Source organism: Phoenix dactylifera, chromosome 3 (genome assembly GCF_009389715.1).
Source record: "Phoenix dactylifera cultivar Barhee BC4 chromosome 3, palm_55x_up_171113_PBpolish2nd_filt_p, whole genome shotgun sequence".
In the NCBI taxonomy this organism is placed as follows: Eukaryota; Viridiplantae; Streptophyta; class Magnoliopsida; order Arecales; family Arecaceae; genus Phoenix; species Phoenix dactylifera.
In genome coordinates, this window is record NC_052394.1 from 24,206,074 (window position 1) to 24,224,748 (window position 18,675).

Genomic DNA, 18,675 nt, shown 5'->3' on the forward strand with positions numbered 1-18,675 from the left:
TCGTCCTGATTAATCTTTAATGAACTGAATATTTCTCAAAATTATTTAGTGAACTGAATTAATTAGAAGGTTGGTGGATTCTCTCTAGGGACGCAGATAAGATGCTAAATTAATTGTTGGGTAGAATAGGACCTTTTTTTTAATGAAAAAAGCAAATGCTTTTACAAGTTATTAATTAATTAATTCCCTGCCGTTATCTGTTTCCTCAATAAAAAAAGAAAGAAAAAGCCATCATTTGAGGTTGAATCTGAAAATCCTCTCCCCATGCAGTGCATGCCTTGAGGAGACATGCGCCAACCAGGAAATCAAAGTCTTTTTTCGCTTAATTACGCTCTTCGGCTTGTAAGTTACATTGAGAAAACTGATAGTTCTCTTTGTCGTGGTTCTGCTTTATCCACAATCTTTATATCCTTTCAGACCATGGAAACTATATATGCATAATTCCGCACCGGTTAGATGAGTTTAAATTACAAATCTGTCCAGTTTGCCTATCTACTGACTCACCTTTCAATACTAGCAAGTTCCTCTTGTTTAATGTAGTCTATAGAAGGATTCAACAAGAAGCCATAAAAGAGCTGACAATTTATATTTTTCAAGCTTCGATGGACTATATCTTTGTCCTTGATGCTAACTTCATACCAATAATCTAAGACTTTGGTTAAAACCAATAAATTAATGAGTCCATATTTGTTTAACGAAGATATGATCAGATAGGCAAGAGTACTACTGAGAGTTAAAAAAACAAACACATGGCTGATCACCTATGTGTCAAAGATTCCACTGCCAATGTCTATCCTGGAAATGAACTTTTAGATGTGCTAGCAGCTTAATCATAATTAATATATCCTAGAGCTGTATAAATTTCCTGACACACTTTAAATTTTCTAGGTGCGTTGCACTAACACCCACACAATGCAAATGGCCTCAAACTGTAGCTTCGGCTGTTAAGACTCCACTTGCGCATAACTTTTAGAATGACCTTAAAAGGTTTGGAGAGATGTCATCCTTTTGGGGTGGCGATTGACGTATATCAATCGTACCACCCGGCCTTGTTGCTGTAAATATTGAGTGAGTGTTCCACCCTTGGGACCATCGCAATTTGAAATGCCGCTCGAAAAAGCGAAGGCAAATGGTTATGGCTTTCTTCGGCAAAAGTGGCTACTTGCTTATTCCTTTTGTTGCCGGTCATTTAAAGAAAGAGAGGTTTGGACGCAGGCTACCACTTGTCCGAGCCCGGAATTATATAATACAAACTCATCGCATCGTTCCTCCCACTTACTTTGCAGACTACGGTTTTTTCCAAGTTTCATGCACGGAAAATCCGTTTTGCGTGCACTTCAAGCTGCAATTCCCAAGGGACACGCTCTCCTCGCCCGATCTGCTAGTTTTCATTCACATGATGTAGTGCTTTTAGACCGCAAACTTTGCGTGACTCGACTCCGTGACCAAAGCTATTTTCTCGCCACCCTCGGCTGATCAAATAAGAGCTTTCAGCAGCACGGCGCATGTGGGACCAATATCTCCGCCAAGGGACATGTCTTTCCGGGCGGCCTCAAATAAAAAGAAGAAGAAGCAGCAGTTGGTCCTGTGTCCTTTTAAACAATTCTAATCCTATACAGTTCCAGTCAGGTACAGGATAGTCACCTATCATTCATATGCATAGCTGAATGATGGATGGATGAACCTAGCTTGTTCTATGCAATCGCCTACGGTTCCACTGCGTGAGAACTATCTCTAGCTAATTTGTGTCGCATGAACTAGATGAAATTTGAACTCCGTGCGTTTTCTCATTGCTCCAAGAGGGAGTGACTGCTCATATCAATCATGTGGCATGCATGAACGTGCAAGATGTGCAACGACCATGATTCAGCAAAGAAGATCTCAGTTTCTAGGAGAGGGGGGGTATGGAAATGGAAGATTTTAGAAACTGATCAAGAATTATCAGAATTTGTGACATCGGGATTCGGTTATTCATCGATCCGTAGAATACACGGACTGTCTCTGCTTATGCTGCTCGTGATATCCAGGGCTGAAGCAGAAGATCATGAGACACAAGATGTTGTAGTGATACATGCATGGGGAGCGATTCAAAGAGAGAGAGAGAGAGGGAAGATGGGGGTACTTGTCCGTTTGCGTTCGTCTAGATGGCACTGATGAATGTGATCGGGGATCGGGGCGGGTTTTGGGGTTCCGCGTGCTTCTGAAAAAGAAATATGAGGGCGCAGACTGTACCACGTAGAGTGCTGTGCGCGAACTGAAGTCGGGGTGGGACCGCAGACATCGCAGCCAGCTTGCTTTCTGTGTCGTTCTCCCTTGTCTTCACCAAAAGCTGAGCGCGCATCATCATCAAATGCCATTCCCCCCTCGCTCTTTGACTTTTAGAGCCTGTTCTTTTCCCTGCGACTGCATGCGGCCTTCACCCTCTCTCAATGGCCGGACGTGGCCCGAATCCAGAGCACGCCGGTCAAGTAATATTCCCACCCCCGGCCCGAAGCCAATCCATCCACCCTCCAGCCCTACAATATTGAGAAAATCTTGATATCTATTCTTCTACATTAAAGGAAAGTCCGATGATCGATCAGCACAAGGTGCATGTCCTTCTCCCTAATCTGTCATGTGCCGTCCGTCCGTTTGAACAAGGATTCGAGCACGGACGAACTCGATCGGCTGATAAAGGACAAGATCAAAAAGAAACTTTAGAAAGAAGGTCTAAACATGCAGTTACATTCAGGCACAGTCACTTAACTTTACCAGTACCATATATATAGTTAATAGCCTTTGGCCATAAGACAAATGTCGAAATACTGTTGGAGGGAAGGAGGCAAATGCCAAGATCTCCGCGATAACCCTGTACCATCGCTAGAATAGGTGGCCATACTGAGGTGAGGGAAACGGGCCGGGAGGTAAAGGTCGAACCCTTTGCCTTACCCCACAACCCTATACCTGCTGATCAAGGCGTACTAGCAGCCATCCCCTTGGGTTATTTACCATTCTTGAAAGAAATGTTGTGAGAAGGACAACATGGGTGTTGTAGTCTTCTGGTTTTCTTCCACCTTTGTCCCTTTTTTTCTTGCTGATAGCTACACATGGGTGTTGCTACCAGAGGCGGCAGTCTTCCGCATCCCAAATGCCCCCTCCCTTCCTCTCTGGAAGGGTATAGCGGGACACACGTCACTAGAGGATGTGAATTATTCTTGAGCAGTGATGATGGTAATTTTAAACTTTTTAGTAAGTAAAAAAATTGTGATAGATGAAGAACATTTTGTTTCTGGGACTTTTCTTTTTTTGAAACATCTAAAAAATTCAAACAAAAAACAAACAAATGAAGAAAAAAAATAACACTAATTCAAACGAATGGTGATAGAAATGGATGACGGAAGAAGATTGAAAGGACCTAGAGGCTCCTTTTTCTTTAAAAAAAAATACTGTAAATTTTTGTTCATCAGTTGCCTATTTTTTTTACTTTTTCACAGGTAAGAAAAGGGCAACGGATGCAAGCGACGGTTCCTGTTTTGGTTATTCTTTTGGAAAAAAGTGAAAGGAAAATGATTTTTGGAGAAAGGACGGACGATCCAACTTCCAAGAGAGAGGATGTCGCCGCTTCGGTGTTGATTAAAGAGAAAAATTGAGCATTGGGGGGGGGGGGGGGGGGGAAGAATGTATACGTAAAATATACATATCCGACCTATATTTTATGCAATGTTTTAGTCAGCTATATTTTTTGAGCATTAGAGGTAAATTTTGAATTATCCGAGTTTCAGCGCCGGTATCATGGAGTTATACTTTAGTACCAAGAATATATATGTAAATCGCATAGTACAAACAAACTTATTTTTACTTTATGTTGTAGAGAGGGAAGAATTTGCCTACCGTTGCTAAAAAAAACTCCTACTTCGGACATTTTGTTGGATTAAAGCGGTGGAAAGAGAGAATCAAAATTCTAAAACAATATCAGGGTTTATAACTCAATGTTCCCATTTACATTAATGGGTGCCAAAAATGATAATGAAATCAATGCCAAACTAGGCCCATATGTTTTTAGAATCAATAGCCAAAATCATCATAGAATGGGTTCGTTGTTGCCTATAGATGGAGAAAAACCTAGATTTGCACAGTTATGATATAGAAAATAAGGTCCATGATAGAATTGAAGCATTAACTTCAGATGATTATTCATCATGTATTAATTAAGAGATATATTTTAAAGAAGCTATGACAGTTAAGAGAAGTTAAAAAATCCCAGAAATATTTTAGACCTTCTAATTTGCAAGTCCCAGAATTACAGTTAAAAAATTATGTTCTATTAGAATTAAAAAAATTGTTTAACAAAAATTGTAGCTCTCCCTTTCTGAGCGCAATCTTCCAACATCTAACAGAATTATTGCAGAGGATATAATTAACAGACTACTAAGAGGAGTTGGATTAAATAAGGATAAAAAAATATCTATAACCACGTTTTGAATGTAATCAAGACAAATAAAGGTGGATTATTTTCTGTCTACGGCCATGGAGAAATTGGCAAAATATATCTTTAGCAAACAATAGTTTCCAAAATTTATTCTGAAGGAAAAATTATTTTGGTTGCTGCTTCTTCAGGATACCAATTAATATGCATGATAACTCTACATATGAAATTAAAAAAAGAACCCCATTTGCAAAATTAATCAAGTTTACAAGTTTGATAGTCTAGCATGAAGCTCCAAAGAATCATAAAAAGTAGCTCTTGATAAGTTTTGAAAGATATTTTGAAAACTAATTACTGGGATAACGAAGAAAAGCAAAAAACTATGTTTCTTGGAGGAGTTTTAAGGCAGATTCATCCTGTTGTTGTCAGAGGAAGCAAAGAAATAATCAATGCATCGATCAGTTGATTGTATTTATAAAAGCATTGTAAACTATTTTTTCTAAAAAAACATGTGGTTGCAAAATAGCAGCATAGATGATGAATCAAAAAAAAAAAAAGAAAAAATTTGGTAAATGGATTTTAGGTGTTGGCCATGGAAAATGCCCGCAACTGCATGTTTAGAATATTGCCCTGGCAACTAATCAAAATTTGAGGAAAATTTTGATAATTCAGTATATTTGAAAAAAAGAACCATCATCACGCCTGTGAATAAAATAGTTGATGAAGTTAATTCCTATCTCCTTTCTTTGGCTCCGATGGAGGAGAAAGTATATTTAAGTTCCGATATAATTCCAAAATCACCCGCAAATGCAAACTCTGACGAAGAACTTTATTCCGTTGAATTTCTGACCTCTTTAAAATTCAATGATATGGTACAGAACCTTCCTCGTCCCAAACGCTTTTCTTTAGCTCGAACTCTTGAAGAAGTTGCTGTATCAAATCCTGAAAAATATGTTCATACTGATCTTTTCCAAGAGAAGACTCCAACAAAAACAACTTTGGATACAACCATGTAATATACTCTCATTACAAATCATTTTACATTCAGGTATGAACAACTACCTAATATTAGTGAAATTATAATTTTGTTCATCTGTGCGGAAACCGGCACCTGTAGCCTCTGTCCCAAAAATAGCGTAAAAGGTAAGCCTAGTATCAGCATCTTTTCCTATGCCCTACCCATCCGCATTCCTTTTTTAAATTGACCAAAGAAGCTTGAAGAATCGGCGAACGCAGAAGATGAGTTGAAAAAAAAATATGACCTAGCAAAAGAATAACCACCCATATATTTATTTGTCACATCTTATTTCACAAAATAAATTCGGAGACCGCTTCACAGCATGGGCGCATTGCTAGTTGCACATGGAAGCAGGAATCCTCCCACAACCTCCTTGGAAATATCTCCATATTACGAATCTATTCCACAGGTTTTGATTCCCTCAGGTTTTTGAATATCTGGAGCTGTCAACTATAGAACTTCAACCCGACGGGGTCATAATTTCAACTTCCTCGGAAGGTTCCCAATTAGTCCAGTATAATTTAGGACTCTATAAGAAGCTATCCAGTTATTGGTCAAGAACTGGTAGACGACCTAAATTTTAGTTCACTCTACGTTGAGATTGGTGGCCTTTCATGGCATCATCGTAGTACATACCTCTCCAAGTACTTCAATGTGGGAAACAAAATTAACCGAAATTTCAAAAAACGGAGATGAGTCTCATTAATCCACCAAAGCCAGATCTGGCTAAATCAACGATAATTTTTGCAGTATTATCTGCCTTTCTTCAAGCAAACATCGCAATGATAAGCTAACACTTCATATAATAGATGGGCAACAGTTCCAGGCCAAATTTATCTTGATGAAGTCTTGCAGAAACTAACTAAAAAATAAATCCTCGATGACAACATCAGAGGAATTACTCCTGTCATAATAACCTTCCACTCCCTTTAATTCTCAAAGCTTAAGATATTTTTTTTAGAAAATAAAATTCAAAACTTCAACTTAATGAAAATGAATGCTGTCAAGAGTTACAATCTGATGATATTCATTCTCTGACAAACAACCACAACGCTCAGATCTTTGGGTGGCCCAATCATAATAAGGAATGGCTCTGGATCATTAAAAACAACAAAAAGAAGAAACGTCTGCATAAAGCCCTATGTTTTAAAGTGTTAACTATGTTGTCAATAACTACACAGTAATGCAAAATGAGCGCAACTGAAATGGCATCAAAAGATATTACCAGCTTTCATTCATGAGTGGTAGAGAAACTATAATATCTGGGCAGCAGTATTCAGCTTCTCTGCTACACTGAGTTGTGTCCTAGTGAGGCTCGATAAGTAAACCAGTGCAAGATTATCCTGCAAAGAACAGATACAAATATACGAGGAATGAAAGGATTCATAAAAATGCTTGAGCCTGAAACTTTGCATTAAGAACTAAAGAAACAAGTTTACCTGAATTCTATCATTGAAAAGCTTGTCAAATGCTGCCGGAGAAAGTTTGGGAACTGATGACAAAGCATCTGCAATGAATCTCCCGATATTATTATCTGGGGTTACACGTCCTTCCTGGAAAATAAAGGATATGATTTTTAGGTCCTGCACCAAGATGCCAAGAACTCAAAAAAGGTTTAAATGAAGGTCCAAGATTCTTACCACAACATCATCCACATATTTGTAGACATCATCAATCAAGGCAAGCAGTCTTTCCATTGAAGCTTCCATTCCTTCTAAATCATTTGGAAGCTTGTCCACCAGTGACATCTTTAAGATGTCAACTGTCATGATTGTAAAAATAATCCAGTCAACTTCACCTTAACCTTGATGGATAAATTAAATAAACTTTACAAATTCATGGATAAATAGGATGCGAAAATTGCAGTTTAGAGATTGATAATAATCAAAAAAGAAAGCTCAGATTTCAAACAAAGTATGAACTAAACGGAACACAGATACAGGAGAAAAACATCACATCCATGAAAAAACATTTAGATTCGTAATGGAAATTACAAGATTGAGGTTTGGAAAACAAACCAGTTAGTGCTCCACAAAAGATGCTTTAAGCACCCGACAGAGCTATGGGTAAGTAATAAAAACAGAACCAACAATATGCTATCTTTATATAATGAAAGACTAACTGGTGTTAGACGGTTACAGGGTAAGTAATAATAACAGAACCAACAATAAGCTATCTTTATATAATTAACGACTAACTGGTGTTAGATGGTTACAGCTGCCTATCCAAATTTAAGTGCAGGTAAAAGTCCTTAAACCTGACTTCTTCACTCTTTGTTTTTACTTCAAAGAATGAATTTTATGCGGATATCCACTAAATTCGAACCAGCCCTACAGATCTTAGCCTATTTCATATGGATTATAGCTCAAGGTACAATGACTTGCTCTAAAAGCATTAACCATGTTTCTGGCCAATGCAACATTTTGAAGAAGCAGGGCCTGCCAATAAAGTCTAGGAAGGCCTATTGACACGAGTCCTCTCTGATTGGTTATGCAATTTAGAATGATGTGCCACTGAAGCAAATCCTTTGTTCCATCCAACTGTAGGTTTTCCAGCTAGTGAAAAAAAAAATGATATATCATCCCTCAACATAACACCATTTAGTTAGAAACGGCAAAATTATGTATGACATAAAGAAGAAAAGGCAGCATTCAAGAGTTAACTAAATAGAAGCCATACATCCAACTCGTTCCGCTTCGATCATCTGCAGATCCAGAGGAATTTCTTGAAATTGCGCCGCAAGTTGCCTATCTCCAAGAGACAAATTGACAGACACATAAGCTTTGATGGAAGCCTCACCATTTTGGAATCCAGTATCAACAGTAAGATGAACAGGATTTGATACTTCTCTTGAATAAAAGTCATGTATCAATGTACTCCCACCTGAAACACCAAAGCCAGTCGAATACCTGCACAAGGTTCAGTAGCAGTGGAGCATAATGCCCTAATGTTAGTAAAATAGAGATCCAGAAATGAATTCACCATAATACCATGAAAACCATATTCCAAAAATGAAGATGTAACAACCACTAAGAAAAAGGAAAGATAGCCATAGTAACAAATACAAACAACACCATTATTTTGTAAATGGCCTCGTAAAAGTTATTATCATTTGACAATTTGAACATTTCTTTAAAACAATAAAATCTAATGTGCCACCACCAGAGCGTGAACCCTGGACCTCTCCCAAAGGCTAGCCTTTAGGAGAGGGGGCGCCAACCAGCTGGGCAAACAAATGTCAGCCATAACTTGAACATTTTTCAAACTTTTGTAGAAACAAATCTCAAAATTGTTGTATTCCCACTAATGTCTGTCATAAATATCATTAAGGCTTAACCCAGCCAACTGACCAGCTAAACAAAATAGCAAACTAAGAATAAGACAGGCAGATATAAAAGTTTTACAAGCTTTTGATGTTTCAAAACAGCCAAAACCGCTATCTATGAAAACAGACTCCATAAATGGCTAGAAATAGTCTTGCTACTAGAAAAATATTGCCAGTCAATAGAATCAACCCTTAAAATTGATACATCTCCAACAAAATCGGCAACAAAATAGCTATAGTTGTTGACCAACAAGCCTGCCCCCAAGTGGATGACTAAACAGAAGTAAACCATTAACTAATGCTGCAACAAGTGAATATAGTGAATTTTACCAGCCAAAAGGAAACACTCTATTTTTAATCAAACCATATATTCTTTATCAACAAATGCTTGCTTGAATATATTTCACAACTTGCAAATCCTCTATTCTTTGACCTATCACCACAAGTTTGAACTCCTCTTCTTCTAGAGTTTCAGCTAGTATTCAATGAAAGAGAATGGTCCCAATAAACTTTTCACATCCTTTTTTTATTGGTGTAGCATCAAGGTTCTTAAAAGGCTAATCTCACAGCATCCTCCTAACTTTACCACACATCAACCAAAAACATTTCGATGTATGTAACTCTCCACTCATATGCCCAAACCCTTTTTACCATACATATTTTCCAACAATACTGTTGCCATATAATTCTTCTTCAAATTCTTCAATGAACCCTTCCATCATGACCCTTGAATACCCTTAATGACTTTCCAATGATACATTGCTTGATGATTGTTAATTTATTCTTGTCCATTCTTTAACAATGCATTATGTCATGACTCCAAGAGACTAGTATTACCCAAATCATTAATGGCTGGATTCATTTACAAGGGTGACTCATTATGTATAATGCATATTATTACTCCCAATGCAGCATGGTCATCACTCATCACATAAGCACACTCTCACCATTATATATAAGCATAGATCATATAGTGTTTTATTAACATATACTTTTGAAAAATGCCTTTTCTGCTCATATATCATTGCAAACTTACACTTTGAATTTTGACCCTAGTAAACAATCTTTTATGTGCAGCTATACACCTACCATCAACATGCACCCAGAGATGTTGGATTACCTATAGTTAAGCTGAGTTAAAACATAAACCGGCCTGTAAAATTACCACTCGTACATCTTGAAGTCAGTAGTTCTGAAATTTGGAAGACAATTTATGCAAATTGAGAAGGATATTTTAGACATTTTGCACCTAAACAATCACTCTCCAACCATGTATAGATGACAAGTCAAAGGCGCAAAACTATAGAACAAATCAATTTACAGTGGCATAAGCGTAATTGTAATGTTATGAGTATAGATGCAATTTTAGAAGGTACATATGATTAAAGTTATGAGTATACATGCAAGTTTAGAAGGTACATATGATTAAAGCTAGTGACTTGACCGATAATATGGCACACTGAGCAAAAGAACTTAAGGGCAATGACTCAAAGACAGTTTCATAGCAGACCACTCATACTCACTCATCATAAGATTTAGGGTCCCGACATGCATTAGGATATACATGCAAGAAACATCATGAGTAGCACATATTTGAGGTAGTGGGCCATTTTCAAATTACTTGAGTTGATGAATATTAGGAAAGTTTAGTTTGGAGATAAGGAGATATAAAATTTCCAATACCGGGCTATAGTAGCTGAGCAAATTTTAATTACTAAAGATTAGATTTCAAATGTTTCAGGACATCTTTACACAGTACCAAATATAGAATGACGGCAATTCTAACTAAATATATGTACCATTTGGTTTAGTTAGCTATCATGTCAGGGTATCCACAAACAACCTTCATTGTTATTGAGTTCTCGTCATCTTCTTTTAATAATAATCACATCAAAAGTGATGCAATATCTGGACATGCACCAACACTTGCTGGTTGCGTAGCAGTCTTTTAGGAGAGTATAAAAAATGAGTCCCCTGTCAACCATATCCATAATGATTGACGTGTTCAATTATGTGTAGAAGCAAAAACACCGTAGTTTTCACATTTTCCAGTAAATCCTCACCACAACTCAAGCCTATAACAACTTTATTTCATCTATATTTTCAGATGTTGAACATCTTCATATGATGTAGTCTTGATTTTCTTCATTACTTTAGTCTTACACCAAAGGCGATGGTCAAGCAGATGGAAAAATCTTACAACTTAATTGCTATAAATCTTCTAAAATTGTATATAATACTAGACTGGATAAGGTTGACAGTATATAAAGATCATGCAGCATTTATTTGCTGCCACTTTCAATGCTATTAAATATGTTGAGAATATCCATATCTAACACCAAATAACAGGGCATAAAATTTTCAGAAGATCAAGACATAAAGGCATCTAAACTGCAGCTAAGGAAAATAAAATCACATTGTTTATCATAACTCATAAAAAACAGAATTCCATGAGATGCAGAAACTAACTAATTTTAAAGTTCCTTACCATCCAACTATCACTTCCTTTGGGTTGACTTTCTGGTGGGACATAAACATGTTATGATGGTAATCAATATCCAAAGCAACCTGCAGTCGAGCACAAAATAAAAGAAAAATAAGCAAAAGAAATAATGCACAAGCAAAACATGTATGCAGCAAAAACTTAAGAAAGTTCTCATTTTGTAGATCTTATCAAGACTGACACACTGGATAAAGAGAGATCTCCTAGCATTGTAGCTGCTAAAAGTAATAAAAAAACTGTTTTTAGTTCAAAAGTTTAAATGCCAGAAAATAAAGTAGCTACACTGAATAGATAATATATGAGCCATCATTGATCAGTAATTTTAGAAGTCAGATCATAATAAAGCGAACATGCAATAGTTCTGTGTTTGTTAACTCCAATACTGGAACTAGCACTTTTGCCAGGAATCCCATCCAATTAAATGATTTTCTAGTTTTCCAAAACTTGATAGGTAGCTGTGTGGGCGGAAATGTAGAATTGTAGATCTTTTTGATGAGGGAAATTACTAAATGCTTTCCTACAACTAATTAGTTCGTGCCAAGTCAATTCTATAGAATAGAACTTTTTCATGTGGGGTGGAAGGAGGTTATGGCATAGCTCCACTTCTTGTCAGATTGTGACAATTTAATAGCTCCATGAATCAAACGGTGGATCTTATGTTTGTTTCTTTACCACATCCATGCCATGACAACCAACCACCAATCATCTTACAATCCTCTTACATAAGCTTTGCCTACTCACTCGATGACACTCCCTCCTTAGCAGCCCATTTCTTTAACCCCTTTTAGTGATTCCATATTAAGCAATTGATCTTACCTATAAGCTTGAAAGTGCTGACGATATGTAAATCATATAGGTAAGATTTTGTATTGCATCTAGGCAAAACGAAAAGCTTACTTCTCCAAAACATTTAAGATAAAGGTGGCATTTGGCAACCCAAATGGGATCATGTAATAACCCCAAAATATTTTTTTTAATATAAAAAGCGATAGAATAGTCCTTTTCAATTAATATAAGGGGTAAAATAGGAAAGAATCAAAAGATAATGGCATAGTTGTAGATGCATTGAAGTGGTAAGGGTAAAATTGGAAGGAATCAAAAGTTAATGGCATAACGGTAGATATGTTGAAGTGTTAGGGGCAAAATGGAAATTTAATAATATTAAACAAAGGGTGAATAGTGTTTTGATGTGATTTAATTAGAGGGTTTGTGTGGCTTTTGGATGGAAACCGAGAGAGAGTCACAGGGGAGTCTCAGACGGACAGAGAGGAAGAAAAAGAAGGAGAGGAAAGGAAAGGAAGAAAGGAAGAGGAAAGGAAAGGAAGAAAGGAAGAGGAAGGAGATCCCGGTTGCACTTCTAGCTGAAGGGAAAAACGTAGATCTCCTTCCCCTCTACGCAAGGACCTCGATTTCCAAAAAGAAAAAGATAAATATCCATCCCTATCTAGTCTTTTGATGACATTAGGCTATACAAAGGGTGGATATAGTCTAGAGGGGTCGGATAAGGGTTGTAGAGGCGGTTAAAAGAGGAAGAATCGGATTTTGACAAATTTTTCCGGCACTACGGAAAAACTGTGCCGAAGTCCCAACTTCGGCGAATTATTTAGGGGGTCAAACGGCCTCCGATGATGATGCATGTTATCTCTTTGGAATCCTCTATGAGTGTAGAATGTTAGGTAAAAATTTCATCAAATTTGGAGTCTGAAAAGTGGATCAAACCCGGGATGAAGTAACCGGCTGTCGGTCCGGGTTACTGTTCATCCGGGTGGAAAATAGGGAATTTCATGCTATAATAGGGTATTAAGCCTAGATCAAGCTAAAAGGGACCTTGTACTCATGCAAGGGAGTCCCTAATACACATAAATGGTGAGTTAATTAATTAAAAAGAAAAAGAAGAAAGAAAAGAAAAGATTTAGGGAACAGGGGAGTTGAATCAATTAAAGTTTCCTATATTATAATTGGCACGTAGATTATAGCCCTTGATACAAAACTAAATATATTGTAAATGCATGTATCAGTTGGGCAAGAAGCTAGGGAACAAGAGGAAGAAGTTCCCCACTGCCAGCTGTAGATTTTTGGAGGCGTATTAGGGCTGTGCCAGATTGACAGGTGAGTGGGAGTCATGTACTTTGCACCATGAGCATCCTTAATTCATTTTCATGAATGTCGCCAGGTGTGAATTGATTCCACCTGAGCCTATTGATTAATTGTTGTTATATATTCCTCTATATTTTGATTCTCCATGCTTGATTATTCTGTACATGCATTTGAGGGAACATTGAGAGGAATTACGAGGGGTTGATGAGTAATCAAATTGATTCCGAATTGTGAAATGATTTCTTTTGTAAATTGATTTCATTTCCTCTATTTTAAAGACTTGTGAGTCGTAGCTTGATTATACTCTTTTATGAGTAATTAAATTGGTTCCAAATTGTGAAATAACTTCTTTTGTAAATTGATTTCATTTCCTCTATTTCAAAGATTTGTAGAGCCTTTTTAGTGGTATATTGAGTTGTATTGCACTTCCTTGACCCTCACTCCTAACCCTGATGTTAGTTTATGATTGGGTCATGATCAAGTGAGTGGTAGTCTTGATTATACTCATTTTTAGTAGAGTATTGGGAGGGTGCATTATGGCATTTATGCATGGCTTGGCAGTATCTGCAGGACACCTATAGTCGATGGGGGTTGAACATCGGCCTTTGTGCACATAGTAGCCTTCTGGGTGGGCGGAGCCCAGTCCCTTCCTAGGGGGGACACGGCCCTAGGCGTAGGATCGGCCGGTCCTACGACTTATATTCTGCTTGCCGCCGGGCATAGTAAGACCCCGCGAGGTGCAGTATGGCTTTCCGCGGATGTAGAATTCCCGCGAGGTGCAGTTTAGTATATAGATGTGAGATGGATTTCTGTTCTGGATACTGGCCAGCATTTACATCATCAGTATGGTGTCTTATCCTGCATATGCATGTGACAGTAGGAAGTTGTTGCTGGTTCGCCTGGGGCGTAAAACCCACCTTCCGACAGCTGTCTAGCATTTACATTATCGATATGGTGTCTTATCCTGCATATGCATGTGACAGTAGGGAGTTGTTGCTGGTTCGCCTGGGGCGTAAAACCCACCTCCCGACAGCTGTCTAGTGATGATTTACATATTGGTGTGGTGTCATATTCGGTGTATGCATATGGCAGTAGGGAGTTGTTGCTGGTTCGCCTGGGGCGTAAAACCCACCTCCCGATAGCTGTCTTGTTGATGATTCAGCCTATTGACACCTGATTTATATGATTCAGTACTATGACCTGTTGAGCATATTCATGAGTAGCATATATGTTGACTTGATTATTCCATATATGCTTCAGATGAGTTGATATTGATTGTGGTGATATTGATGACTTACTCCATATTCTCTATGTTGAGATCATGTTCATCTTATTATTGATCTTGAGATTTCACCTCGAGCCATGATTATATCTGGTCTCATGTGCATAGTACTCTCTACTCCACTCACTGAGTATTTATATACTCACTCCCCAGTTTGGTGTTTTTGATTGCAGGGCAGGTATTGTATAGAGAAGAGCAGGGTTAGAGATTGCCTGCTAGCTGTGCCGCTCCATAGTATAGTATAGTATAATGTAGATAAAGGTTTATACATTTTGGTGTATTATGAACCTTCTATTGTATATAGTGTATAGTTACAGTCATAGATCCTGTTGTGGATATGGGTTTGACCATAGATGGAATGGAAACCATATTTTTATACAGATGAGTTATATGCCTGAGATAATGTATTGATATATACTGTCCAGGTTCATTATGTGACGGATTATGTGATTGCTGCTCTGACAGGTAGTGTGTTGTATGTATTGAGATAATCCTGACAGGTCACTATAGGAAAAGTGATCATTTTGTGCATGCATCATGCCAAATTTTTCAAGATTTATTGATGATTGATAGGTAGTAGGGTTCTACGCGGTGGCTGGTGGCCTTATGCCTACCCGCACCCTAGGACCGTCGCGGCGGCCCGCCGGGAACGGGGCGGGGGTCGTGACAAACTACAATAATCTTAGTTCACAGGTGATCCCCATCCCAGAGTATGCTGATCCTCAATGATCTAAGATCACCATGTTTGGGATGATATCTTCCAATGATTAAAGATCTTCAGGTATCCTGATTAACATGTTTAGTATGGCATTAGAATCCAAGATTAGCTGCCATATAACACCAAAACTAGCCCTGATATATTCCATATATCTTGCAACTAATAAATATAATTCTCAACTAAATCATAAAAAAATATACACAAACATAAATCAAATTATCAAAACTTGTCATCCAAACTAATTTAACAAAAACAAAAATTATTCATAACCTGTCAAAGTAACTCCCGAAGATTATCAAACCTTCCTAACAAGAAGTAATTTTTTTGGGATTATCAAACCCTTCCTAGATATAAAAAACTTTTTCCAGAGATCAGCATTCTTTGAAATATTTTTTTATTCTAAACAGAGAGGCATATTTGTCTCCAAATTTCAGCCCAACATCACTAACCTAGGGTGATCTTCAAAACTTGTCCTCAAGGATGGGTTTAACATCAATAAATTGAGTGGTGATTTTAGGAGTGAAAGCAACATGGGATCACTGCCACATAGAATTACCAGAGTGTAACCAAATGCGGTGATTCCATCATCTCCACCCACATCACTGTTGATCTGTGGGTCATCCCTAAACCGAACAGCACCAAAATGCCTTCAAGGGAGGCACTTTAAGATTTTGTCATCGAAAAGGAAGGGTTATTGATAGGTGTTAAACCTTGCACAAGAAGACAATGTAGATGCATGGGGCATGGTGTAAATTAATTGTGCTTTCACTACAGTTCCATTCTTCACCTTGACTGTTTAATCAAAAATCCAACAAGATTTCAGTTGAAGATTTCTAAACGAAGAATCACAATAGAAGAAGTAATATTTGGAGAAACTATCCAAACAAACTAACTTAGCATCAAGATAGTTTCGATAATAACATCAGCTGGACAGCATCTATTCGTATTGCATACGATTGATTCAGGTGCCTTGCCTTCATCATAGCAACCTAAAGAGTGTATAGACGGACAGATATTTTATTTTAGAGCATTAATGCTTGCATAGCCAGAAGCCCTAGTTATTTATTTATTTCCCTTAAACTCTATAAAGTGCTTTCTCCTTTTTGTTGCTGCCTTTGATTCGCAAATTCCTATGATTTTGAAACGCAAATAATAAAATAGTCAGAAATCTCCTACTGAACTGCAGATCTTGAAATTTAATCAGATTCTTGAGCAGGAAAAGAACAAGGAGGGGAAAAAAAGGGGGTTCCCCAGATAATCACCGAAACCCTCACCAAACCCCACCCGCGAACAAGGCAATCAGCCATGTTATATAGATCGCCTTTCCTTAAAGAAGAATGTCTACAAAAAAGGTTGGAGAGGAAAAAAAAAAATCCAAACTGCAAACGTTGTAGCATCCTATGATCTCGAAACCCTAGAATGAGGAGGAGGAAGAAAGGCAGGTAAAAAGGAAAACGGTTACCTGGTCGGCGGACTCGTTGTGGGGGACGGCGTAGGAGTTCTTGATCTCTACAGTGCCGTCGGGGGAGACGGAGCCGAGGAGGGTGCCGATGACTCGGTCGGCCTGGTCGGGGCGCCGCACGTAGCAGTCGCAGATGTTGAAGAGGACCACGGGGTGGACTCTCGCGCTCAGACTCGTCGTCGACGGGAAGAACTGCAGTACCGTCTGCTTGCCGGCCGCCATCTCGCTCGCCGCTCGCCGCTCGCCGCTTGCCTCCCAGAGAGAGAGAGAGAGAGAGATGAGGCAAGGGATTAGGGCTTCGCGGGTTGCGGTTTTCTTTTGTTGTGAGGTCCGCCCGGCAGAATAAAAAGTTTCTACCGAATAACGCGTGGAGCTTTAAGAGCTACGCAAATGGGCCGACTAAGAAGGAATTTGGATCCGGGCATATCTTTGGAACAGCCCAGAGTAACAGGCCACCGCCCATGACTGGGCTCTCGCTGTCGACTTCTGAACGTGGCAGGAAATTAAAGAAGGCCCAGCAAGCTGTCTACCTTGTGATCCACATTTAGCACCAAATAATAGACTTCTCAACTGCTCGTGTACCACGGTGGTAGTTACACAATGTGATAGACATACCAGCTGGCTGCACCGCAAAGATAACCTTGCCCTTGTGCGCTATGCTTTTTTTTGGCCTTTTGGTGTATTCTAAGAACACCAGAAATGATCCTAAATAGGAATTGTTACGGGGGAAATAAGCCGCCATGCCCCACGTGACCGGCACGCGCGCCCAGGAAGACTACGGCTGCCCTTTGATCCAGCAATCCGACCCCGAGTCGGACATCCTCGGCTCCGCAGCCCGACCCCGAGTCGGCTGCCCTTTGATCCAGCAATCCGACCCCGAGTCGGACATCCTCGGCTCCGCAGCCCGACCCCGAGCCGGCTGCCCCTTGATCCAGCGCTCCGACCCCGAGTCGGAGATCTCCTGATAACGACAGGCTATTCCCCAGAGGCACGCCGCGGCCTCCTGCTCCGCTACTCCCTGCAACGGCTGTATCCGCTGCTGCTCCACGATCTCCTGCATCAGCCGTACAAAGCGGAGCCCCACTATGCCCTGACGTGGCCGTACCCGGTGCTGCTCCACGACGCCCTGTAATGGCCATGTCAGTGGCCACACCATCGTGCCCCACGATAACGAACCCCCCTGAGAGACCCCCCAGCCAGGTATATATGCGGCTGGGAGGAGAAAGGGGGGAGGTGAGCAATATCTCCCAGAGCACTCTCTTACTTGCGATTATCACCTCTCCTCCTCCTCCAATCTCCTCTGACTTGACCGTCGGAGGGCCATCACCACCCTGGTGGTGGTGCAAGGCTTGTTTGCAGGTTTCTTGGCGGAAGGTGGAGCGCAACCAACACCAACCAAGACAACTCAGACGGAACCCCGTTCACACCGCAGTGCCAATCGTTCACGGTTTGGACCACCAGCAACAGTTGGCGCTAGAGGAAGGGACCGAATCTTAGAACGATCGTAATGGCACGGCGAGGTGGTCGTGGAGCTTCCAATGCTTCCGGTCGCGGAGCTCTCGCGCCTCCGGCCGAGAGGCTGCTGCGTCCCCAACGCACTCTCAGCAGCACTCCACCGCCCCTTCTCCCATTCAGACGGTCGAAGCTGCTCAGTTCGACCAGCTAGCCCAGCAGGTTCGCACCCTCGCAGAGGCAGTGCAGAATCTGCAGGGTGTGATCTCTCGGGTGCCGCAACGGGCTCAGGAGCCGCTGCCCCCCGAGCACTCGCCTCTTCCTCACAACCCGCGCTCCTTCCTCTCCCATGGAGAGGAGCGCCGGCGCGAGGAGGATTCTCGAGTGCGGTCCATTCTGCCAGGACCTTCTCA

General features: G+C 39.9%; 1 protein-coding gene across 1 annotated transcript; it reads right to left on the reverse strand.

Annotated features, from left to right (window-relative positions):
* Positions 1 to 6,206: 6,206 nt before the first annotated feature.
* Positions 6,207 to 17,160, reverse strand: LOC103704049 (eukaryotic translation initiation factor 3 subunit F). The gene is made up of 7 exons (XM_008787184.3): positions 16,811 to 17,160; positions 11,237 to 11,316; positions 8,103 to 8,332; positions 7,064 to 7,185; positions 6,863 to 6,976; positions 6,649 to 6,766; positions 6,207 to 6,516 (listed from the first exon to the last, which is right to left on the reverse strand). The coding sequence occupies exons 1-6, from the start codon at positions 17,030 to 17,032 to the stop codon at positions 6,677 to 6,679; spliced, it is 858 nt and encodes a 285-aa protein (XP_008785406.1). The 5' UTR covers positions 17,033 to 17,160; the 3' UTR covers positions 6,207 to 6,516; positions 6,649 to 6,676.
* Between the last annotated feature and the right edge of the window lie 1,515 nt (positions 17,161 to 18,675).

What these genes read in the sequence shown, in the direction of transcription:
- LOC103704049 (XM_008787184.3), bottom strand. Translation starts at nt 17,032, where the DNA reads ATGGCGGCCGGCAAGCAGACGGTACTGCAGTTCTTCCCGTCGACGACG. An exon ending in AAGGAAGTGATAGTTGGATG is followed by an intron (nt 8,333 to 11,236) that starts GTAAGGAACTTT and finishes AACCTTGTGCAG; the next exon opens with GTATTCGACTGGCTTTGGTG. An exon ending in AATATGTGGATGATGTTGTG is followed by an intron (nt 6,977 to 7,063) that starts GTAAGAATCTTG and finishes TTTATTTTCCAG; the next exon opens with GAAGGACGTGTAACCCCAGA.